The sequence below is a fragment of the Balaenoptera ricei genome, chromosome 9, assembly GCF_028023285.1.
Source record: "Balaenoptera ricei isolate mBalRic1 chromosome 9, mBalRic1.hap2, whole genome shotgun sequence".
NCBI classification, from domain to species: domain Eukaryota; kingdom Metazoa; phylum Chordata; class Mammalia; order Artiodactyla; family Balaenopteridae; genus Balaenoptera; species Balaenoptera ricei.
In genome coordinates, this window is record NC_082647.1 from 62,992,723 (window position 1) to 63,006,189 (window position 13,467).

General features: G+C 38.0%; 1 protein-coding gene across 17 annotated transcripts in view; it reads right to left on the reverse strand.

Annotated features, from left to right (window-relative positions):
- ICA1 (islet cell autoantigen 1) overlaps positions 1-13,467 on the reverse strand; it is a 144,269-nt gene that overhangs the window by 113,022 nt on the left and 17,780 nt on the right. For 11 of the 17 annotated variants that reach the window (XR_009505064.1, XM_059933919.1, XM_059933914.1 and 8 more), the window contains 3 exons: positions 10,971-11,136; positions 7,435-7,507; positions 1,668-1,791 (listed from right to left, as the gene is read on the reverse strand). Coding sequence is in view for 16 of the 17 variants with exons in the window: in XM_059933919.1 (XP_059789902.1) it covers positions 1,668-1,791; positions 7,435-7,507; positions 10,971-11,136 (363 nt within the window). In the remaining variant the exon portion in view is untranslated. The remainder of the gene's footprint in view (positions 1-1,667; positions 1,792-7,434; positions 7,508-10,970; positions 11,137-13,467) is intronic. The other 6 variants (XM_059933924.1, XM_059933927.1, XM_059933920.1 and 3 more) reach the window with 1 other exon arrangement.

Below are 13,467 nucleotides of genomic sequence, written 5' to 3' on the forward strand. Positions count from 1 at the left end.
TACTGTTTTTATCTGTATCCAAAGGTTAGACTATATAAACTTAAGGTACCATATGCTTTGTGAGATAACTTTGTACACAACTATGAAAGTGTATAACTGGATAGCAACATTATAAAATAATTATATGATCAGTAACAGTAACTTGTGGTGATTGTGTCCAAGGATTTGGCTTGTTTCCCATAAAAGGATGTTAATCTTGGCATGAAGGTATGTATAAGAATTTTTCCCACTGAAATTAGTGATAATTATATGTATAATTTAAGAAATATATAATTCTTATATATTTATAAATAAATATATAAGAATTTATGAAAGATTTTTCAAGAATCAATGATCCTTGTAAGACTGGGGCAAGCGTATATGCATTGAAAGTTATCTATCAAGGGGTTAAAAGCAAGTCAATCTCTATTAGCAAAATTTGAGTTGTTTTTAATTTTCTCCTTTTGGTTTGTTCCTGTTCTAAAATTTTTCTAGAATGAATATGTATTATTTTTGCAAGGAAAACAGTTATAAATAAGATTAAAAGGTGCAATTCAAGATTATAAACAAACACTTCTCTTGGAAAACTGGGGTAGAGAACTATTGGAAATTGTTGCATTCAACTATGAAAGTTGGGGTCCAAATGTCATTAGAGAGAACCAAAATGCTCAGGAGGGGGAACCACTGAAAAATGAACACAGTTGGTTCTCTTTCTTTCCACCCCACCTTTCCTGGATCTTCATAGGAACACCTGTTTAACAGGTGGTGGCCTGCTTTTGGCCCACTGGGAGAGAAAGCAGTAAGGAAAAATTAACAGCAGAAGAAAATGTTGGACAGTCTGGGTGAGTGAAATTTTTGTGGCCCGAATATTTTTGGAGACTACCTACAAGCCTTATTTAGGTATAAAGTCTGCCTAATATTAGTGAGTGACATCTTGGGGGGCTTGTTAGTTACTGAGGAAGGAGGAGGAGAGAAGGAATGTCACCTTCTCAAAGTGTGACTCTATGCAGTGGCTCCTGTTTATTCTACAGGGACCTTGAACGTTATGTTATGGTAGTGTTAAAAAAGAAATCACTGATCTATTACCATTTTCTCTGCACCAGAGCTTCTCAAACTTGAATGTGCATGGAAAACAACTGGGGACCCATTAAAATGCAGGTTTGGATTCAGCAATTCTGGGGTGGGGCCTGGATTCTGCATTTCTAACAAACTCTCAGGTGAGGCTTTTGATGCTGCTGAATCAGGGTCTGAGCAGAACCGTGGAGGGCATCTTGAACAGCACCCCTCTCAAGTTAACTGCCCCCAGAGGGCACTCAGGGAACCCTTCTGCCTGGTCTCATTAGGCTCCTGCTTTAGTCAGCTGCTGGAAGGGGACTTGATGGATTGCTATGAGCAACACTGAAGGTCAAATATAAGCCTAGGATAGCACTCACGGTGACTGGTGTATAACTACAGACCAGAAGAAATATGAAAACATTTTAAAAAAGTTAATAGGGAAGGAAAAAGATTACACATGTTATCTGAATCAGAGTTAAGTACGAACAGACTAACAACTGTGAACAGAGGAGCTCCTCAATCTCAGGCAAGAGCCTTCTAAAGACCAGTAGGAGGTTCCCTTCATGAATGAGTGGGTCCCAGGTTCTCAGGAGACCTCCCCCAACAACAGAACCCCAGTGAAGGCCACACACCTTTGCTGGGAAGAAAAGCAGAGGGCCTTTCCTGTCGCTTGCATCATTTTTCCTGCTCTGGTTTTATCTTGGAAGCCTTGGGATCGGAGAAATTTTCCCAGTTCGTTTTCTTCTTGAGACAAGACTGATGGAGAAAAGACCAAAAGGAGCCATGAACAATGAACATTTTTATCACAGAGAGGAGAGAGACAAATCACAAGGTCCTCTCTCTTCTAGAGGCAAAGACGAGATGAAATTAAATCCAAGTGGCAGGCTACAAGGTAAGCCTCCACCGCATTTAACTTTCATGCTGTTCTTCCATTTACGAAACGAGAGATCAAATTCACTTGAGTGCATCTGTCAGTGCGTTTGGTGCTCTGTAATCAGAACCAGAAAATGACCTCTGTACTGAAAAGCGAGCTGATAATGTGCTGCTTCGAGCTGAAATAAAAAAGTTGGGTTTGTCAAGTATGACTGTGGGAATCTTTTGTGGCTGCCTATAACGTAGGGCCAGTTTCCCCCTATTATTCCCTCTTCCTGACTTTTTGATCTCTGCTTTCTGAGTTGCATTCCACTCGATTGTAAAGCAATTCAAATACCTTACCCATGGCATAGGTCTTGGCTGGAGGAGGGGGTGGAGGTTGAAGGTATGTAGGTAATTAAGTTGGTGACTTGGTGGATTTTTAAAATGCAGAGCTGGAACCCAATCTGAATTGCTAATGCCTAATCTTGACCTTACTCTTTGTTCTTATTTTATAAAATTGAGGTATAACTGACATACAACATTGTATTAGTTTCAGGCGTACAACATAATGATTCAATATTTGCATATATTTGGCCTAATTTTTTAAAGACAACCTCAGAGGGCGCTACTGGTGAGAAGGTGACTGGTACAAGCTCTCTACAGACTGATTTGGCAGTAAATATTAAAAAGTCAGAATTGTATACATCTTTTGACGTTGTACTTCTGTTAGGAGTAAACTACATCCTGAGGAAGTAGTAAAATGGGCACAAAGATGTATATACAGATATAATCATAGCATAGTTATTTATAGCAGCAAAACATTCTCTTTCCCTACCTTGGGGACTGATTTAATCAAGGTAGTGCATCCACACAATGGATGCGTGGACTGGTAAGCAGCTACTGGTCCAAATACACATTCACCAACAGCTGAGCCGCGGGCAAGCAGTGACACTGAGCTTCCTAGAATGTTTTTTCTCTGAACACAGACTTTGCTAGGGACACACCTTGAACACTACTCTTATTTCACATTTCTGTATTGACACATTTACCAATCATTTGTCTCTAAAAATGCTTCCTAGATGCTACCAGGATTCTTGTCTGTTTTCATGAACAATCCAGACTTCTTTCAGAATGCATCCTGTTCCTGAAACTATCCCCCCAGCAACAGCTGTATAACATTAGCCAGGAACCAGGAATCCAAAAGTGAAGGTTAAAGCTACTACTGCTTCCTTATTAATTTGTGACTAGCTTACACTCAACATTCCACGGAGAAGAGGCTTTAGAATCCATTCTTCCTGATGGTCAGTGACTACCCTCCTTCCTCTTCTGTTTCTCAAAATCAAGTTCATTGGTTAAAGCCTAGCTCAAAAGCTACTTCCTCTGTGAAGCAGGTGATCCCTCTTTCTCTGTGACAGCAGCGCCCTCTCGGCACCTGGTACTGGGGTGTCCGTGGGTGGGCAACGTGTCTATCTTTCCCGTGAGAACCTAAGCTTTCTCAGGGCAGGGACCTCATCCAAACTATGGATTCCCAAGGCTGAGCATAAAGTCTTATTCAGGGCACTAATAAAATGCTTGTGAAATTGAACTAGCAATAATTTTTGCCTTGTTATCGCTGTATACTTTACTTCACTTTAAATGTTTATCTGATATTTATGTCCTGGTTCTAGGTAATTTTTTAAAATTCCTATAATTATATGAAGTTTTGTTGTTTTTTAATACCTTCCATTCTTCCTCCTTTCCACTTACGAATATGGGACTCACTCAATTGCACAATAAGGAAAAATTTCACACTTTTGTTTATAACAGTATGAGGCTACTGTCACCTTTTTTACCTTGAAACCTCAAGTCACATACAAATGAACACATGAACTTAAGGCTAGGAAGAAACCAATTCATGGTACCTGAATGACTACAAGGGTGGTGACATGTACTCTTTCCGAAATAAACCTAAGTAGATTGAAGCACTTGAGAATTCATTTTTGGTTATTTTACACACTCGAGGATTAAACTTGGACTGGAAGACAGGCTTCATTTTAAGCGCTGAAATCTGGTAATGGGCAGTGCTGCTCAGAGGGTGGTGGAAGAAGTCTGAGTGGCATCAGGCTCCAGGTTGGATGACTTAGTGATGACTGTGTCATCTTCCAAGAAGGGATGTTCATTCCTTAATTTTAATTTTAAAATTCAAATACTGAAATAAATTTATAGAAGTTTAAAATTCAGGTGCAATACAGATATCAGATAACTCAAATGTTTCCACTTATAAGGTTTCACTCAACTGGGACTTAATTCAGAGACAAATAAAAACCTATTCATGTTTAACTCCTAATTAGATTTTCAGATGTGCCCTGAAAAGGGAACCAAAGAACTACAAAACCAATTAGCTTGGCAGCATTAATTCACTTAGCACAAATTTATGGATGATCTCATATGTACTAGGCACTGTTCTTGTCACTGGGAATAAAGAGATGGACAAGACACATGAAGACCCTGCTCTGATGCAGTTTATGTTCAAGTGGCAGCAGACAGAAAATAAAAAATACAAAACTCAAAACAAACTCAAAACACAAAAAGAAAAATACCAGATTGGGGCGGGGGGGGGTTGGCGAGTAAGAGAGAGTGATTGGTAGCTGCTTTGGGCTGGGTGGTCAGGGAAGGCATCTCTGAGCAGATGACCATTAAGCTGAGCTCTGAAGGATAAGGGGCCACTAGAGACAATGAGAGCAGGGACATCCCAGATGGAGGAAACAGTGAGTGCAAAAGGCCTCAGGTCACATCGTGGGTAAGAGCAAAAGTGGCTGGAGAGGTGAACTGGGTCAGATTGTGTAGGAATTTGTAAGCCATGGAGTAGAAGTATACATCTTACTTTAAGTGCTTATTGGAGGCTTTTCAGCAGAGAAGCAATATGATCCAATGTACATTTTTATTTATTTATTTATTTTTTTAAATAAATTTATTTAATTTATTTATTTTTGGCTGCTTTGGGTCTTCCTTGCTGTGCGTGGGCTTTCTCTAGCTGCGGTGAGTGGGGGCTACTCTTCGTTACGGTGACTTCTCTTGCTGCAGAGCACGGGCTCTAGAGCACAGGCTCAGTAGCTGTGACACATGGGCTTAGTTGCTCCACGACATGTGGGATCTTCCTGGACCAGGGCTCGAACCCACGTCCCCTGCATTGGCAGGTGGATTCTTAACCACTGCGCCACCAGGGAAGCCCCAATGTACATTTTTAAAAAACCTTTATTTTGAAATAATTTTAGGCTGATAGAAAAAATTGTAAATAGGATACAGAGTTTCTGTGTACCCTTCTTCCCGTAATGTTTCATAACCATGGTAGAACGATCAAAATTAGGAAAATAACATTGGTACAATACCACTACCTAAACCACAATCGTATTGAATTTTCCTAGTTTTCCCATTAATGTCCTTTTTCTGTCCCAGGATCCCACACTGAGTTGTCAAGTCTCTTTAGTCTCCTTCAACCTGTGACAGTTCCTCAGGCTTTTTTTTGTCTTTTTTGACCTTGACGCCCTTTAAGAGTACTGCTCAGGCATTTTGTGGACTGTCCCTCAACTTGGGTTTGTCTGCTTTCTCATGATTAGACTGGGGTTACAGACTTGGGGGAAGGAAACCACAGAGGTGGAGTGCCATTCTTAGTGTTTCATAGCAGGGCTACCGGAGATCAACACACGTTATTACTGATAGTGTTAACCTCCATTATTTTGTTCATGTCATGTCTACTGGATTTCCCCACTGTAAAATTATGATTTTTTCCTTTTGTAATTATTAAAAATTTGGGGGGTAAATACAGAAGACTATGTAAAGATCCAGTTTCTCCTCAAACTTTCACTCACTAATTACAATATCTTTCAGTGAATCTTGCCTGCCACAGTTCTTACTGTGGTGTTTACCTAATGGTGATTTTGTGGTTCCCTCATTCTTTCTAGATTTATTAATTGCAATTATTTTATAAGCAAGAACTGTCTCTTCTCCCCCATTTGTTTTTTTTTTTTTTTTAGAAATAATAGCAGCATTTAATAATGTGAATGGATATAAGCTTAACCCAAAAGTCAGATATATTTTTATTCTCCAGCAGCAAAAATATAGAAAACATAATTAAAGAGAGGATTCCATTTAGAACTGTATCAAAGAAATATTACGTGCATAAGAATAAATCCAAAAAATGATACCCAATACCTGTAAAGGGAAAATTCTAAAATTCTGTGAAGCAGTATTCAAGAGTACCCAACTAAAAAGATATAAACTATGTTTCTGGATAGGGAGACTTAATATCATGAAAATGTCAGTTTGTTTTTTTGTTTATTTCCATACACACTTAATGGACATTTATCTTACTTCATGGGTTATAACCTAATACAATCAGTTATTTACTTTGTTGCTCAAATTGTCCCAGCTTTGACCACTGGGACCTCTGGGAGATTGCTGACTGCTCTCTGACTGTAGTGCAGACAATGGGCTGGAGAAGGAAAAAGTGGAGGCAGGGAGATCAGTTAGGAAGCTGATGATGGTGATCATGGTGATGATGGTGATGATGGTGGCCTGAACTAAGGCGGTGGCCGTGAAGAGGTACAGGAGGGAGAATCTGAAAGCAAAGCAGGTGACAAAATGGACCAGCATTTGTGACTGACTGGATGTGGGACAGAGGAATGTTGGGGGCAGTGTGTCATGTGTCTGGCTTTCCTCATACCCAAGACTCTGGAGTTCTAGCCCTGGAGAAGTCTTAGCTCAAACACTTAGTAAACAGTAACACAGATAATTCACAAAATTCTGCCTCTAAGTCCTAGGATTTTGTACTTCCGAAAAACAGTCTTCATAAAAGATTACTAATGAAGGAAAATGCCCAACTGCTAATTTGTGATTACTGGAAAGGGGTTTGGCAGTAGTCAGAAACAGACAAACTTCTCATAGTTTAGTCTCAGAAATACAGAAATTGTACTCTTAAATGACCTACAAATGGAAATTTAAAAACATACTAACATCCAACTTGATATTTGGTATTTCAGAGACAACTTTGTTGGTAATGATTTTAAGATGGGATGACCATAGGAGAATCTTGTTCCCTAAAAAACCCAATATCTGACATAGAAAATGTTCAGGAAGAAGCGCTGTCAACAAAATATAGTCAATGAATTAACTGTAAGTGCCTTCTCTCTCCATTTGGTCACTTTAAAAGGAACAAAATTGGACATAAGAGAGCCTGGGCAATCAAATAAAAACAACGCCAAATCCCAAGATATAAAACTGAGAAAACTTTTTTATAATTAGGAAAATAAATGGCACGCACTTATCCATGGTAGACTCAATGTAAAATTCTTCTGTTATGGTACTTGCATTGAAAAACAGCCTATGTAAAGAATTTCTGATAAAATGATTAAAGACCCCACCCCACCAATTAAAGAGCAAAGACAGACACTCCTAAACCGCAGTTTCCTTGTCTTGCTTCCTAAACTTATAAAATTATATATTAAGGCAAAATATCCAATTTCTTACTGTCTATTTTGTCAATATTCACACTTATGGCATACTTACAACAGATTCTCTTTTGATAGAGTACAATTGCTTTAGACAAGTCCAGACAGGTTCTCTGAATCGAGTGAAACAGCTATAATAAAAATACAAACAAAATGCTAAACAAAACAGACAGCAGTGAAATAAAAAATAATTATATTGAATATAACCATAGCGTTTGATTTGCCCACTAAAAGCAAGATTGTATGCCTAAATAAGCTTGGTGTTACGTGGTGTACTGAAAAGAAAATGTGACCAAAGCTTTTAAATATGCTCCTATTTTTCTATATTTATTAGAATTCATCAGCTCTGCGATCTAAATTGAGATCTGCAGAAGGATGATTTCCTCCAGACATTGAAATAATAGCTGAAAACCAGAAATCCTAAGTGAGGGGCCCAATTAGAGGACTTGGTAAACCAGAGACCCAATATTCCTTCATAATTGAATTTATTTCTTTTACCACTTACTGTCTTTTTTTTTCAAATGGAAGATCTGTCAATTAAGCATCATATTTAAAACACAACATTAGCTTATTTTGTGATCCTAATGCATTTTACAGCATGCTTAAACAACTCTATAAAAACAAACAAATATCAATCAGCTGAATGTTCTGTCTGCTTTGAAAAGATCTGGTAAAATGGAGTTTAGCTAGCAGCTCCTATCACTCCTCATTTTCCCAATTATTTCGTAAAATATACAGAGAAGAAACCTAATGTCATGCTATGGCCATAACAGAGAAAATTAAGGGAAAAGCAGGTGGGCTGTATGGAGAAGAATATAACTAGATTTTAACTTATGGTGGCTCTGGTCTTTGCTTCAGAAATGGAGACAGTTCAAGAGAAGACAGAACAATTGTAAATCAACTATACTCCAATAAAAATTTTAAAAGAAAAACAGAAGACAGAGCAGAGACTTCACACTTTCTCCATCCTCTGTCCACCGACTCAGAGACCAGGGCTGCTATCAATTAGAAAACCTGGCAGACAAACATTATGTCTCTGAGGAGCCATCCAGGGAAGCAGGGCAAGGCATTCTTCTCTCTCCCCTGGCTTACTGGCCATGGTGATGTAGCAATTATGCCCTGGTATTACAAAGCACTTCACAGTTGAGTCAAAACAGAAGATCGGCTTCATAATATAAATGACCAAATGTTCTAATAAAAATGAATGCATGCATATATACTTAAAAGATTAAAATCCATTCCTATGAATGCTTAATATGATAAATCTTGGTCATGTAGAGTATAAATTTTACTAAATCTCATTTCATTACACTTCATCCTCTACCTATTTAGGGAAAAAACAAAAACCCTTTACCATAAAACAAAACAGAAAATCAGCAGTCTGAGTATGTTCCTTAACAAATGCTTGATACAGTATTCTGGGTCACAAACTATCAACACATAGTAATTCCTGAACATAGGAGCAAGGACGTTAAAAGAAGTATGTTCAAGAGCTATTCTGCTGTTACTGTTCACTTTTTTAAAACTGAAGTATAAATTAAATGCAATAAAATGCACACCTCTGGAGAGTTCAGTTCTGTGACTTTGACCATTGTATACACTCTTGTAATCATACCCAAAGTAAGATAAGAAACATTTCCACCCTCTAGTCAGTCTACTCTGCTGTGGCATCCACTAAAAGACTTCTGTCACCACAGGTTAGTTTTGTTGGTTCTTGTACTTAAGAGCTGTTTTTCAGAAAATGATTTCATTAACAAGCAATTCTGACAAATATTTAAACTTAGTGAACATTTCTACATGAACTTCCCAACAGATTGTAATAGAATCTGACCATCATTACAGCTTGGCATACAAGCTTTCTTTGCCAGCAGAATACAAGTTCTTGTTTCATAAGCTAGTCTTCTATGGATAACTTAGTTGAAAAGCACATCAAAATGGTCTGCACATCATTTTCATATGCTTTATTGGTGGAATCCATTCTCTTTCTCTATAAACATCAACATCAGTATTAAAACATTCCTGCAACAGAAGTCTTTATCATGTGTAAAATTATTAGTGACAGTTAAGTACTTTGGATGCTTATGTGCCTAGGACAGCAGGTATTTTGATTAAAGTACAGTTGGTTCAGTGAAAATGCTGCTGCAAGAACCTAAATATAAATATAAAATTACTGTATTGCATTTCACGTACTAGAAAATAACATATTAAATTACTTTTTGAATAATGCTTGTATTTATTAGGTTGTTAAGAGGAAAAAAAATAAATCTATAAGATGTGAAAAGCATATGCAACTTACAATCATTTCAATTCTATTTAGAATACTAAAATCAGAATAGAGGCTTCCTGGCTCTACTTCTCTCTGTTGAAGCCATCTCCACTGGAACATCTCTGTCAAACCCAGCTTCTGTTAGAACAATTCCACTGACAGGAGAAAGGGTTGGGAACTCATCTTAACTGCATTAACATGTACACTTATTCAGTTAATACTTACTGAATGTGTACTGTGTGTCATGGAATCTGACCCCCTGGTGGAGGGAAGGCAGGCAAACAGACACTTGAGATAATTCCATGAGAGATGAGTACTATGAATAGTGGCCCTGGGTCTGGTTCTACTGTCAGATGCACAGAATGAATCTTATCCCTCTTCCACGTGACAGGCCTTCCCAGAGAACTGACAACTAACATATTTCCCCTCAGCCTCTCTGTTCCAGAATAACCATGGCTTGCACCACCCTGGCCACCCTTCTCAGAATGCTTTATGAAATCTTGAGCTTTTGATTTTTGTCTCATTAAGTGTTCAGCTCATTAACTTTAGATTATGTATTAAATTTAGACATCATTCTGAATTCTTATCAGACCACGTGACATATTATTTCTCTCTGTGCCCTGTCATTCACCGAAGTGTTAAGTATGCTTTTTAAATTTTGGTTTTTTTAAAATTAATTTTTCTTGGAGTATAGTTGATTTACAATGTTGTATTAGTTTCTGCTGTACAGCAAATGCTTTTTAAATTCTGATCTAAAGTACTGGCAGAATGTCCAGCAATCAGGGAATTAGTGGGCCTTTTACCAGTTGTACTAGTATTCAAGGATCATTCAGATATGAATTCAGCTTACTGTATTACTAACTAGTCTAACTAAATATTGGTTAATTCAATTCTAGAATTTTCCAGGATTCAATACAAGGTTATTAGACTCACTTTCCAGGATCTTTTGCCGTCATCCTTTTTTCTTTTTTTTTCTAAATGTAAACATACGCCTGACCGTAGTGTTGCTATCACTGGCAGTGGCTCTTTGAGTGCATTAATGTTTTTCAACAAACATTTATTGAGAATTTACCACATTCCATGCATTCCAACGAAGCGCTTGAAAAACAAATTAACTGAGGCATACTGGGGGTTACAGGAGAATTTGTGGGTTTTTTAAAAATATGCTGGGATTGAGTTAAGCTGATCCTAGATTTTCCTTATGAACTAGCTGTTTGCAGTATGTTTTCAAATACAAAGCACACCTATGCTTGCCCCCGTGAACACATTCTCCGACCCTGAGCCTAGCAAGGTGGTTGTGCTGGGGCTGAGGGCAATGAAGCACTCACCTCCAGCTTGGCATCCAGGTCTGCGTCAGAGGCAACGACATGTTCGTCTTCCTTCTTCCCTGTGGCTTTAATAAAGGCCTGCTTCGTTTCCCAATACTTCTGCTGCATCTTATTTACAACTGATTTATCTTGAGCATATCGATCGTGTAAGTCCCAGGGATAACTGCTAAAAGGCATTCGAAGAGCCATTTTACTCATGACTTTCAAAAAAGGTTAAGATATTATAGTGTGAACAAATGTATCCAAACATTTACAACATTAATAAACATATAAGTACTTTCTCACACGGTTATTACAGCAAAAGGTTAATCAAGTCTAACTTATACCAAAACCTTAAAAGTTAGTGAGGAAATTAAGAAACTTTTGCAGGAAATTGAGAAACTAAACCTTGAGGAGTTTAGATATCAAAAGACTGGACACACTCCTTTCAGAAGTAGACAAAGTGAGGCCAAGCCAGGCAAGGTGACTGCCTCAAGCACCCCAGTGAGTCAGAGATAAAGCCTAACACCAATGTTCTCTCCAGCCCAGCATTACAGCCAACACTGAAGTGATGGCAGAAAAGTAGAGATAAGGGGCTGAAAAACAGCATACCTCAAATCTGTCACAGAGGTACCTAACACAGTCAAACTCATAGAATCAGAGAATAGAATGGTGGTTTCCAGAGGCTGAGGAGGAAATGGGAAATTACTAATCGATGGGCATACAGTTTCAACGGTGCAAGGTGAATAAGTTCTAGAGATCTGCTGTACAACACTGTGCCTAGAGTTCACAGCACTGTATTCTACACTTAAAAGTTTGTTAAAAGGGTAGATCTCATGTTTAGTATTCTTACCACGGTCAAATAAAATTTTGAAAAATAAAAAAGTATTAAAAAATTGATGATGGGTTTCTCATACTAAAACTTTAAATTCTTAAACATAAATGCTTAAAATACCGATAGGAAGCCATTCTTCAGGAACAGCACAGTGAAGATCATATCAAAAATTATGTAAAGAAGAAATTGGAAAAAAATTCAATTGAGAATGAAATGGAATTCTGTAAAAGTGACCAGGGTACCCAAATATTGACAGAAAGTTTGCCACTGGTGTTCCATCCCTCCTTGCTTTGTCTACACCTCCCTCCTGTCTAGGGTTCCGGTCCAAAAGCTCACACAGGACCCCCAGGCATCTCCCTCTGCAGACATGTAACTTCTTCCACCCCATCCCATTAGCACTCAAAATGTGCCAGACTTGTGTCCTAAAACAGAAATTGCTTTATACTACTATACCAAAATATGTATCTCAAAACTCGATGATTTACATTCTCCTGCCAGATAACATTTACAAGTTTCAATTCACACATTTGTTCTTAAAAAATCAGAGTTTCAGATGACGTCCTTAGCAATGGTTATCTTTGGAAAGAGGCGGAGGATTACGGTTTACTTTGTATCTTTCTGCATCATTTCAAAGTTTGGAATAAGTCCAGATATGTCATGTATAGGCATGATGACTGTACTTAATAATACTGTATTCAACACTGGAAATAGGCTAGGAGAGGAGCATTACTCTTCATGTGCACTCATCACACACAAAAAGTGGTAACTATAAAAGGAGATGATATGTTGGGACTTCCCTGGTGGTCCAGTGGTTAAGACTCCATGCTCCCAATACAGGGGGCCCGGGTTCGATCCCTGGTCAGGGAACTAGATCCTACATGCATGCCACAACTAAGATTTCGCATGCCACAACTAAGGAGCCTGTGTGCTACCCACCTGCTGCAACTAAAGACCCAAAGCAACCAAATAAATAAATAAATAAATAAATAAATAAAATTTAAAAAGATGGTATGTTAACTAGCTTGACTGTAGTAATCATTTCACTATGCATATCAAATTATATTGCACACCTTAAATATATATAATTTTTATTTAAAACATAAATAAAAAACATTTTATTATGAGCTTAAATCACAGAAAATAAGATGAAAATATGTATAACTTTTATGTAAAAGATAATCCCACTACATAGTATGTGCATTGAAAGATGGTAAGAATATGCTCCCCCAAACTGTGGCTATTTCAGGGGAAAGGAATTTTTAAGAGTGGGGACTAGGATAGACTTCTTTCTATTGTGTTTTATTTTGTTTTTTTGGTCAAAGGTCATGGATTAACAAAAAAAAAATTCTATTTCGAGGGGAAAAAAAAGGACTTTAGAGGTCATTTAGTGAACATGCTTCACCCGTTATTTAACAAATGAGGAATCTTAGGTTTCAAAACGTTAAGAATCTTGCGCAAAATCACACAGGATTAAAATCCAAGGCTCTAGATCCCAGTGTAGTGTGCATTTCAATGTTCCCTGCAGCCCTTGTATTTCAGCAGCAAGCAATGAAGTGGCACAGTAATGGGAGAAGGACTATGGGGAAGGGCTCATCTCCTGGGACTCTCCAATCTCTCCTAGGTGGGTGACAACTACCTACTTCCCTGAGCCTGCTGCCAGGATGTGACAGCCATTACGAGGGT